The sequence below is a fragment of the Gracilinanus agilis genome, chromosome 2 (assembly GCF_016433145.1).
Source record: "Gracilinanus agilis isolate LMUSP501 chromosome 2, AgileGrace, whole genome shotgun sequence".
Lineage (NCBI taxonomy): Eukaryota > Metazoa > Chordata > Mammalia > Didelphimorphia > Didelphidae > Gracilinanus > Gracilinanus agilis.
In genome coordinates, this window is record NC_058131.1 from 282054607 (window position 1) to 282076929 (window position 22323).

Sequence of the window (22323 nt, forward strand, 5' to 3'; positions counted from 1 at the left end):
GCCAACCCCGACTCCATGTTATTGGCAATGAATTGATCTAATAGCTATTATCTAATAATTAAGCTAAAGATTAAGAAAGGGAAAAGCTGAGTGGTGCTGTGGGAAAAACAGACCTTGATTTGAATTAGAGTTGGAAGCCAGAGCCCATCTCTTACAAAGCTAAGACTTATTTTAGCTTTTTCATGGCAAAGATACTAGAGTGGTTTCCCATTCCCTTCATCAGAACATTTGACAGATGAGGAAACTGAGGCAAACAGGGTAAAGTGATTTGCCCAGGGTCTCACAGCTAGTAAGGGTCTGAAGTCACTTTTGAACTCAGGAAGAGACTTTAGGTCCATCACTCTATCCACTGTACCACATACAGACAAGTCATAAGTTCCTTAGGGATTTCATCTCTCTACACCAATAAAACTATTTGTTCTGGGAATCAAATGAGATAACAAAAGTAAATAAAAGTGCAGTAAACCTTAAAGTACTATGTAAACACAGGCTATTGTTGTTAAAATAAGAATTAGATAACCCCAGAATTCTCTTACAACAAATATAATCCAAAGAATTCCTGACTCCTGGGCATTATTTCCAAGGGCTTTTCACAGTGAAGGGGACCACCCCACAGTTCCCTAATTAATGGGCTCTCTGCCCCAGGCACTTGGAGAGGTACTCAGGTTACTAGAGGGATGACCAGAATTCCAAAAGTTTTAGGCTGATAGGAGCCATTTGCCCTTAGTTGGGGAGAGATCTAGAAGTCACCCAGAACTGTCTTCTCCTCCAGTGAGGACCACTATCCAGAATCTAACCAGTTTGAAGCTCTCCAATTGAACCTACAGAAGTTGAAAGAGAGCAAACTGGCTGAAAGAGGCTATTTCATACACTCCTGTAAAGGGGCAGCTATGTAGCACAGTGGACTGAGTGCCAGGTCTAGAGTCTGGAAGACGTGGATTCAAATCAGATGTCACACATTCCTGGGTATATTACCCTGGGCAAATCCCTTAACCACAATTGCCAAGTCCATGCCACTCTTCTGTCTTAGAACTGATATTAAAATAGATTCTAAGGATTTTTAAAAGAAAAAATAAAATGAGTGTACATACACTACTATAAGCCACAAGCCTTTGGCCCATGTGAACCATACCATTCATCACTTATCCAAAAGGGCAGGCTGGAGATGTCAATTGGAGAAGTTCAATCCCCCACCCACTTAGAACCACATAAACCAAGAACAGGTTTCTTAGCCTTTTGTTCCTTCAGTTCCCACCACAAACTAAACTCTAGGATTTAAATTTTGGGATAATCTCACTTCAAGCAAGCCCCAGGGTTCAAGGACTCTAGAAATGGCTAGAATAAACTCTGTTCAACAGGCAATCTGAGGCTAGAACCAGACCCCTTTGTTCCCTGAGCACCTAGGTTTGGCTAAAAGGGGATGGAGGCTGGGTGCCATGCTGCCCAGCAGTCTGACTGAGCAGTGAAGAGTTGGGGTTGTGCAATGCACCACGGGTGCCTGCCTGCCTGACTCTCCTCCATCCCTGAACCTGAAGGATGTTAATCTCTTGCCTTCTGGGTTTGGGAGGGGGGAGGGGAGTGGATGGAGGCAGCACTGCAGTGGTGAGTGAGAATGACACCCAGGTGTTTCGTTCATGCCATTTCTGCAGAGGAGCCTGGAGCCTGGCTTGAGGACTGGCATCCGGGGAGCTCTCTTGCCTTCACATGTAAAAGAAACAGCCCAAGAGACCTACAGGCAATCTATAGCTTTCAGAAGCAGATTGATAACCCTGAGCTCAAAGTGCTAGAAATAGGCAATGACCGAGACGGTTACAGCCAAGTTGCCATTAACCCCCCAAAAGCCGGCAGTTCCTGTCTGTGAGAGGCAGCAAGGGAGATGGAGAAAGGGAGAAAGGGGTATCATCTGGGAGATGGAGATTCTCAGAGACTCAAGAGGGGAGGCTGGAAAGTTTGAAAGTCAGTCTAGCGATGAAGAGGGTAAGAGATATCCAAGCAGATTAAACCTGGAAACTGGAGGCTGGAAATGGCAACTTCTTCTCCTCTCCTCTCCCAGTGCTGGGTACTTTTATTGTTTAATCCTAAGAGATAAGAACAGGACGAGCCAAAGAAGAATTCTCCCTGAAAATTCACCAGTCAACAAGGAATCTTCCCACTCAGCAGACTGAACTCCCTCTCCTTCCTTCCTCCCTCCCTCCCTCCCCTCCACACTCACGGGAGGAGGGGGGAAATCAACTCACCTTGCCAGTACACGGTGATATATGAATCACCCACCCTCTGGAGCTACTCCCAAATCAAATACCTATTTGCCAGGGTCACCAGTTTGGTGCTGCCAGGATCCCCTCTCCAGAAGAAAGTTCACCCCACCCCACCCAACCCAACCCAACCCAACCCATCCCTCTCTGCAATCCATGCTATCACAGCAGCACTAATAATTTTGGTATTAGGAAGCTACTTTATAACAGCAAAGAGGGCCTTCTGGGACACATTATGCCCAGGCCTGAGGTGAGGGGAGTATTGGGGGAAAGCGGGATGGGGAAAACTGAGACATCTAGAAAGAAGCACAGAAATCCACATCTGACAGCAACAGCACATGGCCCAACCCTGGTCTGAACTGCGGGGCAGGGTCGGACTTCCGAACAATAGGGCCAGGTGTGAAAGCTGGAAGCAAAGAGAAAAAGATTCCCCTGCAGCCTGCTTTCTAAACCACAGCAGCTAGAAAAGCATAGGTGTTAAAAGGGAATTAAAGCGAGGAGAAGGAGACCAGGTAAGAAACTGAGGAAGGACGGCGGAGGGAAAAGGGAAAGAAGGAAGGGAAGGAGCTGCGTGGGGAGAGGAATAGATAAGAATGGGAGGAGATGAGGAAGAGAGTGGAGGACGAGATGGGGGAGGGGGGAAATGGGGAAGAAGGAAGAAGAAGAGGAGAGGTAAGAGAAGGGAGGAGATGGGGGAAGGGAAGAGAAGCGAGAAGAAAAGATAGGGGGAGGGAGAAGGGGAGGGGAAAGGATGGAGATGCGGGAGCGGGGGAGGAGTAGGGAGAGAGGAGGGAAGACCCTCCATACTCACAGTAGGTCTTCCTGGTCAGTTCTTCTACTACTTCAGGCTTTAACTTGCTGTTGGATTTCCCCATTCTCTGTGGCCACGTCCCCCGCCGGGCCCGAACCGACTAGGGCATAAACCCCGGAGCGGCTCCGGGCCCAGCCGGCTCTCCCCAGTCCCGCCGCGGGGGCTCGTCCTAGGCGGCCCTGCACCGGCTTGGAGCAGGGGGCCGGCAGGCGGTGGCAGGGACCGGGCAGGGGCGGGGGGGCGCTACGGTGTCTTTGTCTCTAATTCTCTCTCCGTCCTGGACCAAGGTCCTAGCTAGCTGAGCACTGCGCGCCCTGAGCTGCGGGAGGGACTCCGAGTGAGGCCGGGGACAGCGATCCGGAAAGGCTTTTACATCCCCAGCCCGCGGGGAGCTGGCTCTGCAGGCCCGGGGGCGGTAGCCTCAGTCCCTCTCCTCCTACAGCTCCCAAATTCTGCCGCCCGCCCGCGGGCCTCTGCTGTGTGCGCTGGCTCCTAGAGGCCCGGAGGCGCGGGGGCGCGGGGCTGCGGGGCTGCGGGGCTGCGGAGCCGCTCTCCCCCTCCTCCTCTCCTTCTCCTCCTCCTCCTCCTTCTTCTCTTCCTCCTCCTCTTTCTCCTCCTCCTCTTCCAAGAGAGCTCTGTTGCTGTGGTTGTCCCTGGTTACTGGACTCCCTAGCACATGCTCCTTACCGCGGGCCCTCTCACTCTCTTTCTTCCTCCCTCCCCGCCTTTACCAGCCAGCCCAGGCTCTGCTGCCGCCTAGAAGGAGGTGTTAACCCCAAGCCGTCAGTCAGCGCGACTGCTCCGTGCTGGCAGGGCGGGGTCCTCTCCCCTTTTCCCTACCCACTTACTTGCCCCATTTCTCCCCTCCTCCTCCCCACCCACTCACCCCTTCCATTTCCTCCCCTCATTCCCATCCATCCGCTAAATTCCTTCTCTTGTCTATTCCCTTTACGTCTTTATCCCCTTCCTTCCCTTTCCATCATCTCCTCTGCCTTTCCCTTCCCCTCCCCGCCCCCCGTTTAGTGACTTGGTTCAGGATTTGCTGTCTGGAAGATCTGGGTTCAAATCCCGCCTTAGACACTAGCTGTGTGACCTGGGCAAGACCTTGGGCATTCTCTCTGTGACCATTTTCTTCTTTGTAAAATGGGTTGGAAGAGCAGTTAAATTCGATGGCCTTAAGGTTAAGATTCCTCCTAGCGCTAAATCTATGATCCTATAACCTCCCTTTTCTCCCCACCCCCATTTCTTTCCTCTCCCATTTTAATCAAAAGACTCTTCTCTTTTTCTGGGCCAGGTGACCCAAGTTTGGATCTTCAGATAACTATTGGTTGTCTCCCCCTAGGCAAATCTCATCTTGGTTCCTCAGTTGTCCCCTCTGTACAGTGGGGATAATATTCACCAGGTTGTTGTGAGGAAAAGACTTTGCAAATCTTAGAGCATATAGGAAAGTAAATTGTTGTTCCATCTCTGCTGCTCTCAATCCAGTTTTCTTCCCAGGATTGAGGAAGGATCATCTCCAAAGTAATTCTATATCATTCTGCCTCTTCTCAGATAAATGTTCTTTTTCTAGATTAGCTGGGAAAGAGAAATCAGGAATCCAGGACCAGACTAAGGAGAACCCCTTCTCTCTTCAAATTCACTCTAGGGTTACCCTTTCCAGACAATCATTGTCCATTCCTTTGGTGTCTATCTCCCCACACACCTACTCCATTAAACTGAGGCCAGACTTTGCAGTCACTATGCCTCTGGGAGGAATAGCTCACCTGTAGACAGGCTTTTTCAACAGAATTCACCAGAGGAGAAGCTTATGGTCAGTTGGGAAGGTAGGGATAGACTCACTAAAGGACTAGAGCAGGGATCGGCAACCTTTTTGGCCGTGAGAGCCGTAAATGCCACATTTTTTAAAATGTAATTTCGTGAGAGCCGTACAGTGCTCACAGTGCGCTCCTGTAACAGCGCCTGAAAAAAAATTGACTTTGTGGCTCCTGCAGAAAGAGCCATATCTGGCCCTCAAAAGCCATATGTTGCTGACCCCTGGACTAGAGAATATTTACAAACCATTATATCAATGAATGTAAATAATAAATAGGACTATAGATTTAGAGCCCAAAAGGATTTTGGAGGTAATCCTGTTCCATTCTTTTCACTTTACAGATAATGATGGATGCATTTTAGATAGATTTAAGCATTTTGCATTTATTTCTTTTCATCTTCCCAATTCTGGAGGTAGGTCCTCTAACCCACATTTTACCAAAGAGGGAACAGGACTAGAGAGGTGGGGCAGTGGATAAGGTTAGGCCTGGAGGTAGGAAAACCTGAGTTCAAATGCTTTCTCTGCTATATACTGGCTATGTGACCCAAAGCCAGTTACTTTGTTTCTCTCAGCCTCAGTTTTCTTCTCCGTAAAATGGGAACAGCAACAGCACCTGCCTCACCGCATTATCCTGAGGATCAAATGAGATAACATGTATAAAGTATTTTGAAAGACTTTTATTTTGAAAGTGCTACATAAAATATTACCTATATGGAAATATTTTATATGATAGCACATGTATAAACTATATCAAATTGCTTACTCTCTGGGGCAGGAGGGGAAGGAAGAAAGGAAAGAATTTGGAATTCAAACTGTTAGAAAATTATTTTTAAAAGTCTTTACATGGTGTTTTTTTTTTACATGTAACTGGGGAAAAAATAAAGCATTTCTGGAGAGTTTTTTTTTAAGTGTTGCATAAATGCTAACCATTATTATTATTAAAGGATTTACCCAAGGTCACACAGGTAGTATGAGATCAAACTAGGATTTGGAGCCAGGTTTTCTGACTCCAAACCCCAACTCCTTCCACTGTACCACTGTAAAATGTCCTTAATTATCCATGAGGGAAATTAAGTCTCTTTCCATTCTACAGTTTGGGGATTATAAATCATTTGAAAGGAAATGTGGAGCCAGCTAGTAGATAGAGAGCAACAGGAGGTCCTGGGTTCAAATTTGACCCCAGATATTTCCTAACAATGTGTCCCTGGGCATGGCATTTAACAATAGTTGTCTAGCTCTTGCACTCTTCTGCCTTGGAAGCAGTATTCAGTATCTTGTCTAAGATAGAAGGTTAAAGTTTAAAAAAAGAAAGAAAGAAAGGAGGAAATGGAGAAAAAAGGGAGGGAGGGAAAGAGGGAGGGAGAAAGGAAGGAAGGAAGGGAGAAAGGAAGGAAGGAAGGAAGGAAGGAAGGAAGGAAGGAAGGAAGGAAGGAAGGAAGGAAGGAAAGAAGGGAGGGAGGGAGGGAGGGAGGGAGAAAGGGAGGGACAGAGGGGGAAGAAAGGGAGGGAGGAAATGTGGCTTTATTTCCAAGTACGGTGGAGATTAGAAACAGGGAAGAAAATGGACACTAAGAGAGGGCCCCTCTATGAAAATGAAAACATTCTCCACTATGTAACAGAACAAAGGTATGTGCTCAACATTAACAACTGAGAGGAATACTTATTTTCACCATCAATCACCAAGAATCACCTAAAAACTATAGTGAAGATGGAATTCTCCAGAATAGAACTATTGCTGATCCACAAAGGAAGCTACTAAGTGGGAAGATGGGTGTTATAGGCTTTATAGCAGCAAAAAAGCATATCTGGCCTTGAGCAACTGTGACAGAGTGGAAAAGGCATTGGATATTAAGCCACTGTCTGAGATCTGCCACTTACATCCTGTATGACTTTCAGCAAGTTGTTGCTTAGTTGGTTGTTGTCCTTGGTACTCAAAGAGGACCAGAATGACATCACTGTGTGGGTAGTGTGTTTGACTGTGACCTGATCAGTCCAACATAGGCTCTGAAAACTACCTTAGGCTGGGCACAAATAGCCCTATGAACATTACTTCTCTCTCTGGATGCCCCTGGTTTCTTCAACTGCTAAAATGATGGGGTTGGACTTAAAGATTTATGAAATTTCTTCTAGCTCCAAATGTCTCTGATCCTATAACTTGGGTTGGATCCAAGCTCTGCAGGTGAACAGCTTTGTGAATTTGGGTAAGTTGCTTCCCCTCTAGGATCTTTGGTTTCCTCATCCCTAAAATACTTAAACTATCCACCTAGCAGGTCTAAAGCGAGGATCAAGAAAAATGATGTATATCACACTTCAAAGAGTCATATGAATATAAGCTATTACAATGTTGGGTAAAAGATGCTTTAAAATCCCTGTAGAGAGAAATTCTCCTGGGTCACCTTTATGAAAATACAAGCACATCTAGCAGCCATCAGTATATACAAACATGCTTATTAAGGTAATAACGTGGGGAAACACAGAGGAATATCAGTCCCAGAGATACACCAGCTCCCTCTGGAAATATGCCATGGCTGAAAAGATGCCACCTGGAATTCAAAGTTCAAGGTGGGGAGAAGTGGTCCAGTTTCTCCTGAGGTGAGTTGGAAAAAGGGAAGAAACACATAGTCAACTCTCACAGTGAAACCATCTAGTTGAAATTTATCTCTGTCAAACAAAAACATGTGTCATAGCCACCCAAGTCTCCCTTATTCTGATTTGGGACATACTTTGGCACATGAGTTCCAACCAGGAGCCGGTCCACTGTACTAGAACTACAGACTAACCTGAGTGGTGTCTGGATTTTTTTTTTTTACCTACATGACTCTATCACCAATAGCTATCATCCCATATTTCTCCTCCATTTTGTGGCTAAACTCCTTGAAAAAGCTATCTTTACTTCATGCCTCCTCTTCCTCTCTTCTTCTTCTCCCCATGACTCTGCAGTATGGCTTTCTGACTTTATCATTCAGTTGAAACTGCTCACTCCAAAGTCACTAATGATCTCTTAATTACCAAATCTAATGGCTTTTCCTCGTCCTTCTTGATCTCTCGGCAGCTTCTGACACTGTCAATCATCACTTTCTCCTTGATATTCTCTTCTTTCTGTTTTTTTCTTGATGCTAACCTCTCCTGAATCTCCTTGTCCTTGCCTGACTACTTCTTCTCAGTCTCTATTCAGTTCATGGCCACTGAGCATGAGTGAGACCCAAGGTTCTGTCTAGGCCCTCTCCCTCTATGCCATTTCACTTGGTGATCTCGTTAGCACCCATGGATTCAGATATCATCTTTATACTAATGATTTCCAGATCTATTTATCCATTCCTAATCTCTCTCCTGACCCCATAAGTCTCATATCTCCAGCCGCTTATTAGACATCTCACAATGGACACCCCGTAAATATCTTACATTCAGCATGCCCCAAACTGAACTGCATTATTTTTCCCTTCCAAACCGTCCCCTCTCCCCACTTTCCCTGTTTCTCCCAACTGACCCAGACTCACAACCTATGTGCCTTTCCTCTCAACTCTTTCCTTACTCCCATCCCTCCCATCCAATCTATGGCTAGTTCCCATGGCATCTCTTTATATCTGTCCCCTCTTCTCCTCTGATAACACCACCGCCCTGGCACGGATCCTTACCTCATGCCCAAACTATTACAATAGCCTGCTTATTGCTCTCCCTACTCCACTCTTCTACCAACGCCACCAATTCAATCAATAAATTCCAATGGCTCCCTAGCATTTCCAGGAGCAAATATAAAATCTTCTTCTTAGCTTAACCTAACCCTCTCTTACCTTTCCAGTTTTCTTTTCTTTTCTTTTCTTTTTTTTTAATTCAAACCCTTACCTTCCATCTTGGAGTCAATACTGTGTATTGGCTCCAAGGCAGAAGAGTGGTAAGGGTGGGCATTGGGGGTCAAGTGACTTGCCCAGGGTCACACAGCTGGGAAGTGTCTGAGGCCACATTTGAACCTAGGACCCTTTCCAGTTTTCTTATACTTTACATTAACTTCTTTGCCATTCCTCAAATAATACATTTATCTCTATTCTCTGCCAGCTCTAACTTTAAAATCCCATCTCCTTTGAGGAAAGCCTTTCCTGATTCCTCTCAGCATTAGTGTCTTCCTTTGATTATCCTCAGTTTATCCTGTACAAACCTTGTTTGTTTGTCACTAATTTGCACGTTGTCTTTTTTCATTAAACTGTGAGCACTTGAGAGTGTGGACATTTTGGGAGGACTTTCTTTGTATCCTCAACACTTAACACAAAGCTTGGCACATAGTAGGTGCTTAATAAATGCTCACTGACTGACTGAAGGACTGAAGAGAAGAAACTGGAACCCCTCTGAATCTAGACCAAAACATATTATATTTTACTTTTTAATTTTGTTCATGTTTTCTTCCACAAAAGCACTAATATGGGAAAATATTTTCCATGATTACACATATAAAATCTATATCAGATTGCTTATGGTCTCAGTGAGGATGAGGAGAGGAAGGACAGACTTTGGAAGGCAATTTTTAAAAATAAATATTAAAAATTGTTTTTACATGTAATTGGGGAAGAAACAAAATTTCTTTAAAATTACAATGGGGACAGCTAGGTGGCTCAGTGGATGGAGAACCAGGCCTAGAGATGGAGATCCTGGGTTCAAATCTAGCCTCAGACACTTCCTAGCTGTGTGACCCTGGGCAAGTCACTTAACCCCCATTGCCTAGCCCTTACCGCTCTTCTGCCTTGAAACCAACACATAGTATTGATTCTAAGACAAAAAGTAAGGGTTTAAAAAAATTGCAATAAACAAAATAAAGAAATTGGAGCCCCTAGCAAATGCACCAATCTAGTGTAAGCAGACATCAGGCTCTTTGGAGTATACCAATCAGGAATAAGCTTGAGAAGGATGTACATTAGGGTTAGTTACATAATGATTACGCTAATAGATTTGACGGTCATCCTAATTACTTTTGACTATGTAATAATTAATAACAGATGTTTGTGGAGGCAGCGAGGTGATCACTGGATAGAAAGCCAGGCCTGGAAACAGGAGGTCCTGGGTTCAAATCTGGCCTCAGATACTTCCTAGCTGTGTGACCCTGAACAAGTCACTTACCCCCAATTGCCTAGCCCTTACCACTCTTCTGCCTTGGAACCAATACACAGTATTGATTCTAAGATGGAAGGTAAAGGTTTAAAATACAAATAAACAACTGGTGTTAAGTGCTTTCCTTATATTATCTCATTCAGCCTCATAGCAACCCTAGGAAGTAGGTGCCATTTTTAGCCTAATTTTATTGATGAGGAGGCCTGGGCCCAAAAAGGTTGATTTGCCCAGGATCACAGAGCTAGCAGGTCTGAGGTGAGGATCAAACCCAGGCCTTCCCCAGGTCCAGCAATGAACAGTTATGCCATGCTATCTCTACAGTCTCCCCATGCCAACTTCTTCCAAATTTCCTTAAGTACTTAGAATTCATTTACAAAAATTTCACAGAATCCCAGGACATCAGAGAAGAGGCAATCTTAGAGAACATCTAGTCTCATTCTCTCTTTTGACTGCTAAGAAAACTGAGCCTGAAAAAAACCCATTCATTGACATGCTGGATAGAGATATTTCCCCACTCCGCCCCATCCCTGCCCTCCATCAACAGTTTTTTGCTAGGCTAAGTTAAAAAGGGAAGGGAGGACACTTGTCTTCTATCCTTCTCAAGGTCTCACCCCCACACCCAGCACTGGCCTTGAACATTCTCCCCAGCCTTGGGTCTTTGAGACTTGAGTGGCATAATCAGTTCACTTCAATAAATATATATTAAGTGCCTAATCTTTGCCAGGCCCTGTGCTAAGAGCTAGGAATACAAATACAACTTTTAAGAAGGCAGTCTTTGTTATATATTAATAATAGCACTCATTTCTGTGGCACTTTTAAGATTTGCAATGTACTTTTCTTACAACAAGCGAGCACAATCCCCATTTTAATCCCCATTTTGTAGGTAAAAAAACTGAAGTTTAGATAAGGGAAAAGACCTATTTTACATCACACAGGCAGTAAGTATAGAAGAAGCCAAGCCTGGAAACCAGATGTCCTGACACTACCTGGGAGCCCAACATTCTTTCCTCTTATGGAGGCAAAGGAATATTTCCTTTTCCAGGAATAAATCCCAAGGCAGGTGAACTGGTGAAAGCTCAGCAGGAGGAAGATAAAAATCCTTTTAATTAAATTCAAAGCCTTCTGAGTCTTTCCTGGTTGTAAAAATGCCGGGTGTTCATTTAAGGCACCACGACCAAAGTTCTCTCTCCTCTGCCCTCCTCTGCTCCCCCGTCAAGGCTGGCGAAGCTTAATTCCAATACCCCTTTTGAAGCATATTATGGATTTACTCTCCATCACGTCATTAACTCCACCACTCAGCCATGGCAGCTTTCTAGTTCTTCCTTACATGGGATGTCCCATCTGTTTTCCTTGCACAGTGTCCCAAAAAATGTATTCCTTCTCTTTTGCCCCCTCCTGGCTTCCTTTGAAACTTAGTTTAGATGATACCCATTGCATGTTATCAAATGATACCTTCTATATGAGGAACTAACTAGGTGGCCCAATGCATAGGGTACTGAACCTGAAGTACTGAAGTTTCAAATCTGGTTTTAGATACTTATTAGTTTTGTGACCCTGGGCAAATCACTTAACCTTATTTGCCTCAGTTCCTTATCTGGAAAATGAGCTGGAGAAGGAAATGGCAAATCACTCCAGTATCTCTGCCAAGAAAACCCTAAATGGGGTCACAAAATCAGGTCCAACTGAAATGACAGAACAACAAGAACACATGAAGCCTTCTCTGATGTTACCAGTGCCTCCTCCCCTCTCCATTATCTTGCATTTATTTTACACATATTTTTAAGAGGCATCTTGATTGTGATGTAATGGATAAAGAGAGAATTGGCTTCAGATTCTAGAAGTCAAGGGCTCAAGACCGGCTTCAGACACACTCTGGCAGTATGAGTCTGGATAGGTCTAGGGCAGTGATGGTGAACCAAATTTTAGAGACCGAATGCCAAACTGCATCCTCATGAAACACGTGAGCCCCCTACCTTACCCCAGACAGGGGAGGGAGGAAGCATTCCCATTGTACTGTTGGGCAGAGGGCGAGAGGAAGTGAGGAATGTCCTCAGGCATGAATGGAGATGGGGAGGGGAGCAGCCCCCTCCTGCACACATGCCATAGGTTTACCAATATCAAGGGCAATGATATCAGACTCAGAACACACTCAAGGGTGGCCCAGTCAGATTCAAATGTAATTGGGAAATGTTTTTAAAGAATAAAAATATGCTATTACATAGATAATGTTAATTTGTGGTTTTCTAAGTCAATATATAGCCAGCAGGGATCCTTTTTATTTGATACTCTTACCCAGGTGGTACCCTTAGATCAGGGGTCGGCAACCTTTTTGGCCGTGAGAGCCATAAATGGCACATTTTTTAAAATGTGATTTCGTGAGAGCCGTACAGTGCTCACAGTGCGCTCCTGTAACAGCGCCTGAAAAAAATTGACTTTATGGCTCCTGAAGAAAGAGTCGTATCTGGCCCTCAAAAGAGCCAGATATGGCTCGAGAGCCATACATTGCGGACCCCTGCCTTAGACTATGAGTTGCAGAGTAGATATTGATCTCCATTAGGAGCTGCCCATCTCAATGAAATCACAGGTCCAAACATAAAACAGATCAACATATCTTTTTGCATATCCTGGTATAATAATAACTAGCATTTACATAGCACTTTTAAGGTTTGAAAAATACTTTATAAATTATCTCATTTGATCTTTAATAATTTTGGCTTGAGTAAAAGGCTCGAAGTTGGGAGGACTTGGGTTCAAATTTAGCCTTAGACACTTTCTAAGACTTAGACACTTGCCCAGGTGTGACTCTGGGCAAATCACTTAACCCTGTTAGCCTCACCCTTGCCTTTCTGTCTTAAAGGTGTTACTAAGACAAAAAGTAAGGGTTTAGAAAAAATAAATTGACCCATTTTTGTCCTGCTACACCTAGCATCTATCATGGTGCCTGGCAAATAATTAACAATTAAGGTCTGTTGATTGAATGAATGATTGAGACTAAATATCTGGGTTCCAGTCAAGAAGGCTCTGCTCCTTAACATCCATGTGACCTTGGGCAAGCCTCTCCAGCTTCTGTTTCCTCCCTTGTAAAATTAGGAGGTTAGATTAGATGACCTCTAACAGACGTCCGGCCGACTGGAGTCTCTTTTGTCTATCTTTCCTAGTCTCCTGTAGCCAATGTAATCATTAACAGGCTGGGGGCATCCTGACAGCCCAGTGATAGCCCACATACCAGGTTACTAAGGTGATTAGCCCTTACGGGAAGGTTCTTCCTTGAAGAAGATTTAAAGTCACTGAGTCCTTCCTGCCAGGTCCTTTGAAGCATCAGAACCCAGTCAGAATGGTCACTGTGACTTTGCCAAGAGGGCAAGAATGAGGAACGAATGGATTCTTCCTTTCTTTCTCTTATTACCTGTAGCACAGTCTGTACCATTTTTCTGGTCCTTAGTCATCCTCCAGTTGTTGGGAATTTTCCCCTTATTTTTGAGCTGAAACCTCCTTTTCTTAAATTTCTACAGGCTCATCTTGTTCTTGCCCTCTGTGGTCTAGCAGAAAAAGGTCAATCTCTCCTTTATATGCCTACCCCCACCAAATGGGCATGAGCTGCTGGTCCTCAGACCAAATGAGTTCTCTGAATGTGGAATGAATGAGCTGCCTTGATATGTAATAATAATATAACTTTTATATAGCGCTTGATATGTACCAGGCACTGAGCTAAGTGCTTTACATTGATCTCTTTTGATCCTCACAACAACCCTGAGAGATTGGTGCTATTGTTATCCCCATTTTACAGATATGGAAACTGAGGCAAACGAAGTTGTTAATTACTTATCCAAGGACACACATGTGTAATTAGAATCTGCTCCCCAGGACTCCACTTCCCAGCTTCCCACTTTTGTTCTCACATTATGTCCTTATGGTTTTTTGGAGATAAAGTTTGTGTGTGACCCTGCCTCTCCCTCTCTCTCTCTCTCTTTCTCTCTCTCTTTTCACACAAATGCAGTTGGGAAAACTTTTCTTTACTCAGAGTTTTACTTTTGTTCTTTTATTTCTTTTACTTCAAATGTTTATTAATACATCTTATAAAATACAATACTTAGAGTTATTGGATATTAATTTTAATCTTACACACAGCTAGTCAATATCTGAAGCTGGATTTGAATTCAGCTCTTCCTGACTTCTATGCTTTATTCACTTCATCAGCCAGCTTTAAAGAAGTTTTCCTCCCAGAGGTCTTTAAGCAAAGGTTGTACATTGTAAAGAGGATTCTGGTTCAGGTCAAGAATAGCCTCTAAGAGGTTCTTTGGGTCTCTGAAACTACAGGAGCTTAGACCTGGAAGGAGCCTTACAAACAATCAGTCCAATTCCCTCATTTTGCCTTTGAGGAAGCTGAGTTCCAAGAAGAAAAAGTGACTTCTCTGAGGTTATAAGACTGAGTGGGAAAGTCTAAATTTGAATCCAGGTCTACTGATTACTATTCCATTGGGCTCCTTTGACCAGGCAGAATCTCAAGTTTTTCTTTTCTTTTTTCTTTTTTTTTTTAAACCCTTAACTTCTGTGCATTGGCTCCTAGGTAGAAGTAAGGGTGGGCAATGGGGGTCAAGTGACTTGCCCAGGGTCACACAGCTGGGAAGTGTCTGAGGCCAGATTTGAACCTAGGACCTCCCATCTCTAGGCCTGACTCTCAATCCACTGAGCTACCCAGCTGCCTCCCTCACATGTTTTTCTGAGGCTGTTCTAAAGTTAGTTTGCATGGCTGTAGCCCATATTCAAGGCTGTTGCTGATAATTTGACTGCCATCTCTCTGAAAATATATGACACACTTTTAAGTTTAATGTGCATTACGAACATTTTCTCCATCACTTTCTTGAGGAAAGGCAATTAGTAAAGGAAGCCCAGATTTGTAGTCTTTGCTAATTTCTTTCTTTCTTTCTTTCTTCCTTTCTTTCTTTTTTTAAATCCTTACCTTCCATCTTAGAATCAATACTGGGTATTGGTTCTAAGGCAGAAGAGCAGTAAGGGCTAGGCAATGGGGGTCAAGTGACTTGCCCAGGGTCACACAGCTATGAAGTATCTGAGGTCACATTTGAACCCAGGACCTCCGTCTCTGGGCCTGACTCTCAATCCACTGAGTCACCCAGTCTTTGCTAATTTCTGAGAGGTAAGTGTTCACACTAAAAATTTAACAATCAGCTCTCAAGATCCTGTAAAATCTGATTCCAGCACACCTCTTCCTTGAAGCCCAAGGAGAAGGTGATTGAAAGGATAGGGGCATTCTAGGTACTATCGGGAAAATGAGGCCAGCATAGGGAACCCGCTACAGATAACCAACCAAGCAGCTGAGCTACCTGTGAATAACTGAGAGTTAATAGTAATTTCCTCTTTTCTCTGAGGAGGGCAGATCCCGAGCTAAGGGACAGGGTTGGTAAAGGCAGGGCAGATGGTGCCCCATTAATTCCGTATTCAATTCTCTAGCTAAATTCCAGTACATTTTTAAAGACTGCAGTCTCTTAGCAGCCTCCAGGGCACTAATTAATATGCAAATAGAGAAACCTAAAGAGGGCCTTGGCTGCAGTAAACTAATCAGGGCCTTCCTCCTTTTCTGGCACTGGGGATTCCCACTGACACTGGCAGAGCCAAGCAGGATGGGGCCCTGCACTAAACTCACCTCCTCCCTGCCACCACCCAAAGCACTGGACTTCCCATGAGCCTCCCCCGGGGGCCAGGAGCCCTGGGATCCCAAGATCAGAGATTTACAGCAAAAGGGACCTTCAATCACCTTCCCAAGACTAACCTCTCCTTCTGCAAATACTACTCATTTGGGTTCAAAAAATGTAAAAAAGAGCCCACTGAGAGTTGGGGAGATGTTAGGAGATGGGAATCCAGGGACAAAGGTCCAAGAGCTGGGTGGGAGCATCCCAGACTTGAGGCAAGAGGGGGAAATGGCTTGCAGGAATGTTTGGGGAGGAGCAAATGGACCAATTTATCTGGAACACACCATTGTGGGGGAGGGGGGGTCAGAGCCAGGTGCTATCTGTCCCAAGATATAAGCTGGTGGGGCAGCTGGGTAGCTCAGTGGATTGAGAGTCAGGCCTAGAGACGGGAGGTCCTAGGTTCAAATCTGGCCTCAGACACTTCCCAGCTGTGTGACCCTGGGCAAGTCACTTGACCTCCATTGCCCACTCTTACCACTCTTCCATCTATGAGCCAATACACAGTATTGACTCTAAGACAGAAGATACGAGTTGAAAAAAAAAAGAAAAAAAAAAAGATATAAGCTGGTACCAGACCATGAAGGCTCAGATGTAGCCAGTGCAAGAACAGTTTGCATTTTTGACTCTGCACGTGTGATCCATGTCAAATGGCTCACTTCCTCAAGGATGGGGAGGGAGTGTAGGAGGGAGAGAACTTGGAACTCAGAGTTAAAAAAAGAAAAATAAATATTAAGCATTGTTTTTATATGTAATTGGGGGGAAATAAAAATATTTTTTTAAAGGAGGTTTTGCCATTGTACACAGTAACAGCAATATTGTGGAATGATCAGTGGTGAGAGACTTAGCTACTCTAAGCAACACAATTGATCCGGAACAATTCAGAGGACCTTAGGACAAAGAATGCCATCCACCTCCAGAGGAAGAACTGTTGGAGTCAGAATGCAGATGAAAGCAGACGATTTTTCACTTGTTTGTTTGGGTTTTGGTTTTATAAGATTACTCACTTACTAAAATGAACAATATGGAGATATGTTTTGCATGATAATACAAGTATAACCCAGATCAAATTGCTCTCCTGGAGAGGGAGGGAGGGAAGGAAGGAGGGCAACACTTTGGATGATAACTTCAGGGAACTTATGTGGAAATTTGTTCTTAAAATAAAAATAAAATAAATAATTTTTAAAATGAAAGGAGGGTTTGCATTTCATTGTGGAACAATAGGGAATCAACACTGTAACCTTTCTATTTTTTTTTAAATCCTTACTTGCAGCCTCAGAATCAATACTATGTATTAGTTCCAAGGCAGAAGAGAGGTGGTGAACCTTTTAGAGGAATGGGTGATGTAAGCAATAGCCTTAGGAGTGAGTGGAGAAAGGGAGAGGGCCGTCCCTCTGGCTTTCTGGTAAGGGACTGGGGTGGGGGGATGGCTGGTGTGCCCACAGAGAAGGCTCTGAGTGCCCCCTCTGGCACATGTGCCATAGGCTCACCATCATGGGGCTAGGCAATGATGGTTAAGTGACTTGTCCAGAGTCACACAGCTAGGGAAATGTCCAAGGCTAAATTTGAACCTAGGACTTCCCATCTCTGGGCCTGGTTCTCAATGCACTGAGCTACCCAACAGCCCCTACTGTAGCCTTTTTTGAGCAAAGTAGTGACATGAACCTTTGCTTTAAGAATATTCTTTGGAATATGGGTTGGAGAGGGGAAGAGACTGGAGGTAGTAGAGAGACCAACTAGAAGGCTCGCAAAGATCCAAGGGAAAAGAATTGGGGCTTGACCTAGAGTGGTAGCCATGTATACAGAGAGAAAAGGATAACTTCTAGAGAGATTGCAGAGGTAGAATCTTGACAAGAAATTGAAAATGGGATGTGTTATGGGAATTTCTGGTTTCTTTTTATTCCTCCTGAATCTTTTGGTTAATGTTAACCTCACCAGAACAAAATCTGTCCCAGATTTACTTAGTACCTTAAACATTCCTTAGATAAGGAGCCTGAGGAGGAATGCCAACCATCCCTAACTCCTTGGTGATAGGCAAGTCCTCCTCAATGAGCCTGTTTGTGAACTGTCTCCTTGCAGTTTAATCTATAACCTAAATTTTCCTAGTTTGTTTCCTTAGGGGATCTATGAGATTACAACTATTTAACCAAATCTGTTCAAACTTTATGACTTCAGAGAAAATATGGGATTATGGATTTCACTCCTCTTTAATTTTTATGGCCTAAAAGGAATGCACAAGACTGCAAAGTGTAAAAGAATTCTTTCTCTGTCACTCTGATATAGTTTTGCAATAAGAAGCCTTATTAATAAGAAGTCAGAATCCTCATGATTAGAGGCGGCCAGGTAGCTCAGTGGATTGAGAGATAAGGCCTAGCGATTGGAGGTCCTGGGTTCAAATGTAATTTCAGACACTTCTTAGCAGTATGACCCAGGACAAATCACTTAACCCTCACTGCCTAGCCCTTACTGCTCTTCCTTAGAACTAATACACATTTTTTTATTCTAAGACAGAAGGTAAAGAATTTTTTTTAAATCGTCATGATGGTTTAGGTTTTCTCTGAGGCCTGAACATATGCTCTAGCTTAATCATAAAATCTAGGATTTTATCTCTATAATCTCAACATTGTGGTAAATATATATTTGACAAGTGACCCACCATGTGAACTCAGAGAGGAGATATTTCTCCTATAACAGAAGTGAGGGAGAATGAAGGGTCAAAGTGCAGACAGAGATGACTGGGAGAATGATGGTGTCCTCAACAAAAACTGGGGAGGTAGGACAGGGCAGTAATAGGGGCGGATTTGACCCAGGCTACAAAGCTATTTGTTCAAGTCCAATGTTGGGGCAAAAACGAGGACTTCACGGTCATTAAACAGTTAACAAAAAGGAGGCTTGCTTAGCCATGACATGGAAAGAATGTTCCGAGGACACTGGAGTCCAGTTGCTTGAGTAGAGCCCCTCCTCGGGATCTCCATATGTGCTTCTGGTCAGAGATCGGGGGATGACGTGTGTCTCTCTCTAGGTTTGGGGATGTTAGGTGGCCAGGAAGCCACATCAGTATTTCCAGAGGTTATCGTGAAGCTGGAAAGGGACATATCCCATGAATCTTCACCTATCGAGTCCTGGGGAGAGCTTTTTTTTTGTCATCTTTTAAGGAAAAACAAGCCTAGCATATGTTGGGAGTTAGGAGGAGCCTGTGTAACCCTGGTCTATCACAGGGCAAAGATAATTAGCTCTGTTTTGGACTTGTTGAGTTTGAAATGCCCTGGAGATAATCAGGTGGAGATGTCCAGTGGGCAGCTAGTGATGTGAGATTAGAAGCTGAGGCAAAGGGGCAGCTGGGTAGCTCAGTGGATTGAGAGTCAGACCCAGAGACAGGAGGTCCTGGGTTCGAATCTGATCTCAGACTCTTCCTAGCTATGTGACCCTGGGCAAGTCACTTAACCCACTTAACCCCCTTTGCCTAGTCCTTACTGCTCTTCTTCTTTGGAACCAATACACAGTACTGATTCTAAGACAGAAGATGAAGGTTTAAAAAAAAAAAAAAAAGAAGAATCTGAGGTGAGAGATGAATGCTGGATAGGTAGATTTGGGGAATGATTTGCAAAGAGATGATAACTATACCTACCAGAGCACACAAGTTCACCAAGAGAGTGAATGTGAAGAGAGAAAAGGACAAAACCCCGGGGTGTAACCACACAGAGTGGGACCCAAATGATGGTGTGGTTAGACCCAGAGGAGAAGAACCAAGAAAGAGCAGAATCACAAAATCATCGACTCCTCTATGACTTAGAGCAACATTGGCGAAGGTTTTCAAGTTCGTGGGTCCAAATTGCACCTTCGAGCTGCCTGTGAGCCCTCCGTATTACCCCAAAGAGCAGAGGGAAGAAGTGCTCACTTTGGGCATGCAAAAAATGACCTCCAGAGCTGGGAAGAGGGGGAACGGAGCAGCTCCCCGAGTGCTGGCCCTGGCTCGGCATGTGTGCCCCATCTGTGTCAATGCTGAGTTAGAGTCTATTTTATTCCATAGTCTTAGAAATTAATTGGGGGGGGGGGGAGTAAGGGGCAGTTAGGTGGCTCAGTGGGTAGAACACCAGGCCTAGAATCTGGAGGACAGAAGGTAAGGGTAAGGGTTTTTTTTGTTTTGTTTTTAAAGAGGCTATACAATTATTTTGTCAGAAGTAGAACTTGAACCCAGGTTCTGCAACTCCAAATTTAATAAAATTTCCATTGCACTAGGCTATCTTTCTGGATCTCAGTTTCCTCATTTGCAAAATGAGGGAACTGCTTATATAATCCTAGAGTTCCCTTCAAATTCTAAATTTCTAAGATTCCTTTGTTGAAAGTCATTGAGGCTGTTTTTGACATAACTGAGGGCTGCCCTTGATTGTTCTGGAAAGATGGAGAGACCCAGGGAAGGGAGACTATCAGGCTAGGGAATTACCTCCTAAATCTCTATCTCATCACTAGAGTCACTCCCCTGAGTTAGATTTTTTAAAAGCCAGAAGCTCTCTGCAAAAATACATATTGGAGAAGATTTCTAAAAGGAAGTAAAATGCCAAAGGCGGCATGTTGTATTCTTTGGAAAACAAGGTCACTGTGTTAGTTATTTTTGACTAACTTTTTTGTTAAAAGGAAGAATTCAATTCAGGGATATATCTGATCATGGCAAAAAAAAGGCATTAATAATTTTTTTTAAAGAAAAATGTATACTGGTTATGTGAGAGTGGTCCCCTAGCTCTTTCCCACAATCACATTCACCTAAATTAGTTTATCAGGTTAATGAGCTGAGAAGACATAAAAAGTCAAATCAACAGAATGAAGAATAAGACAATTTAATTGTCAATGGTGGAAAAGGTTAGGGCCCTGATGGCGAACCTATGACACACACGTAGCCATTTTCAATGACATACAGAGAAGTATGGGGTGGCATGCCGAGGATGAAACATTTGCTGTAGTGTAGTGTAGACGTTCTGTGCCTCTGTGCTGGAGGTCTGTAGGCCAAAACAACAAAGAAGTCACTAAGCAGGTAAGTTAAATAATTAGTTTTTGGTTTATTAAATACAGTTATGTATTACAACTATGCATTTTTGTTGTTTAAAATATCACAAAATTAAGGTTTTTTTCTCGAAGTGACACACCACTCGAGTTATGCTCGGTTTTTTGGCGAATTTTGACACACCAAGTTCAAAAGGTTGCCCATCACTGGGCTAGGGCCTAATGTATGGTTTCTGATGCAGATACTGGGCCTGGAATTAGGAAGGACAGAGTTCAAATCTAACCTCAGATATCAAATCCAACTAGTGACAATAGCTTTGTAGCCCTAAGCAAGTCTGTTTGCCTCAGTATCCTCAGCTATAAAATGGGGATAATAATAGCACCTACCTCCCATGTTCTCTGTAAGGATCAAATGGGATAATATATTTATATTGTTTAGCACAGTGCTGGCACATAAGAGTTGCTATATAAAGGCTTCTTCCTTTCCTTTCCATATTTAATTGATCTCATAATAACTATAGAAGGAAATGGTAAAACCATTTCAGTAGTTTTGCCAAATGGAGTCCCAAAGAGTAGGACATGACCGAACAACTGAACAACAACAATAACAATAAAATAAGACTTTAATGTAATATTTAATATAAGAAAATCCTTTTTTCCACCTTTGCTTTTATTCTAAACAAACATCAATTATAGCAAGCTCTTCTCCACACACAGGGAAACAGAGAAGCTTGCACATGCAACTTCAAATCTCTATCATGAAGAGCTTTTTCTTTCAAGTCTCCAAGTTTCAAAGCTATACTGCCTGTTGGTGATTCTCTCAGACCTTCCTTTTGTTCTCTGCATTTCAAAAGCTTGTTTCAATGACCCTCTTTTCTTTTTCTGGGCAACTCTATCCCTGGCTGGGCTCTCCTAACTCTCCCTACTTGCCACCACCATCTCCCACCTCCTATGGGACAAAAAGAAAACCAAAGTATCTTTAACAAATGCGCATAAACAAACAAAATAAATCTCCACTTTGGCTGTGTTTTAATAGGTATATCTTATTTGATTTTTTCTCAGAATTTTCTCAGAAAATAAATTTCTAAAGTTAGAAGGAATCCCAAAAGTTGTGGAATCTAACTTTCTACCAGATATAAGAATCCCCTCTACAAATTCCCTAGATGGTCTAGTATATGTTCCTAGTGACAGTTTGGTCCAGGATGGGGCCCTCTGTTTTATCTTTGAATAGGTTGAAATGTTGGGAAGCTCTCTACCCTGAAATGAAATCTGTATCCCAATGTCTTAAAACCATTTTTCTCTATTTTGACCATTGGAGGTAAGCAATACAAGTCTAATAACTGTTCCACATCTCTGAAATGGGATAGAAAATATGAGCAACCATTATTATAACTGACCATCATCTTTTCCATTCCCCATGCCAGTAGTTCTCCAACTTTTTGGTCTCGAGTTTCCTTTACATTCTTTTTTTTTTTAAATTGGCAAATTTTAATTAATTTAGAGTATTTTTCCATGGTTACAAAATTCATGTTCTTTCTCTCCCCCACAACCCCTCCCCCCAAGCCAATGCACAATTCCATTGGGTTTTACATGTGTCATTGATCAAGACCTATTTCCAAATTATTTATATTTGCACTGGGGTGATCG

The 22323-nt window shown here is 43.4% G+C and overlaps 1 protein-coding gene across 1 annotated transcript in view; it reads right to left on the minus strand.

Annotated features, from left to right (window-relative positions):
* The window catches only part of NCS1 (neuronal calcium sensor 1), a 103515-nt gene extending 100388 nt beyond the window's left edge, over positions 1–3127 (minus strand). Inside the window, exon 1 of the mRNA XM_044663981.1 lies at positions 3064–3127. Within this exon, the coding sequence (XP_044519916.1) occupies positions 3064–3127 (64 nt within the window). The remainder of the gene's footprint in view (positions 1–3063) is intronic.
* Positions 3128–22323: the final 19196 nt, after the last annotated feature.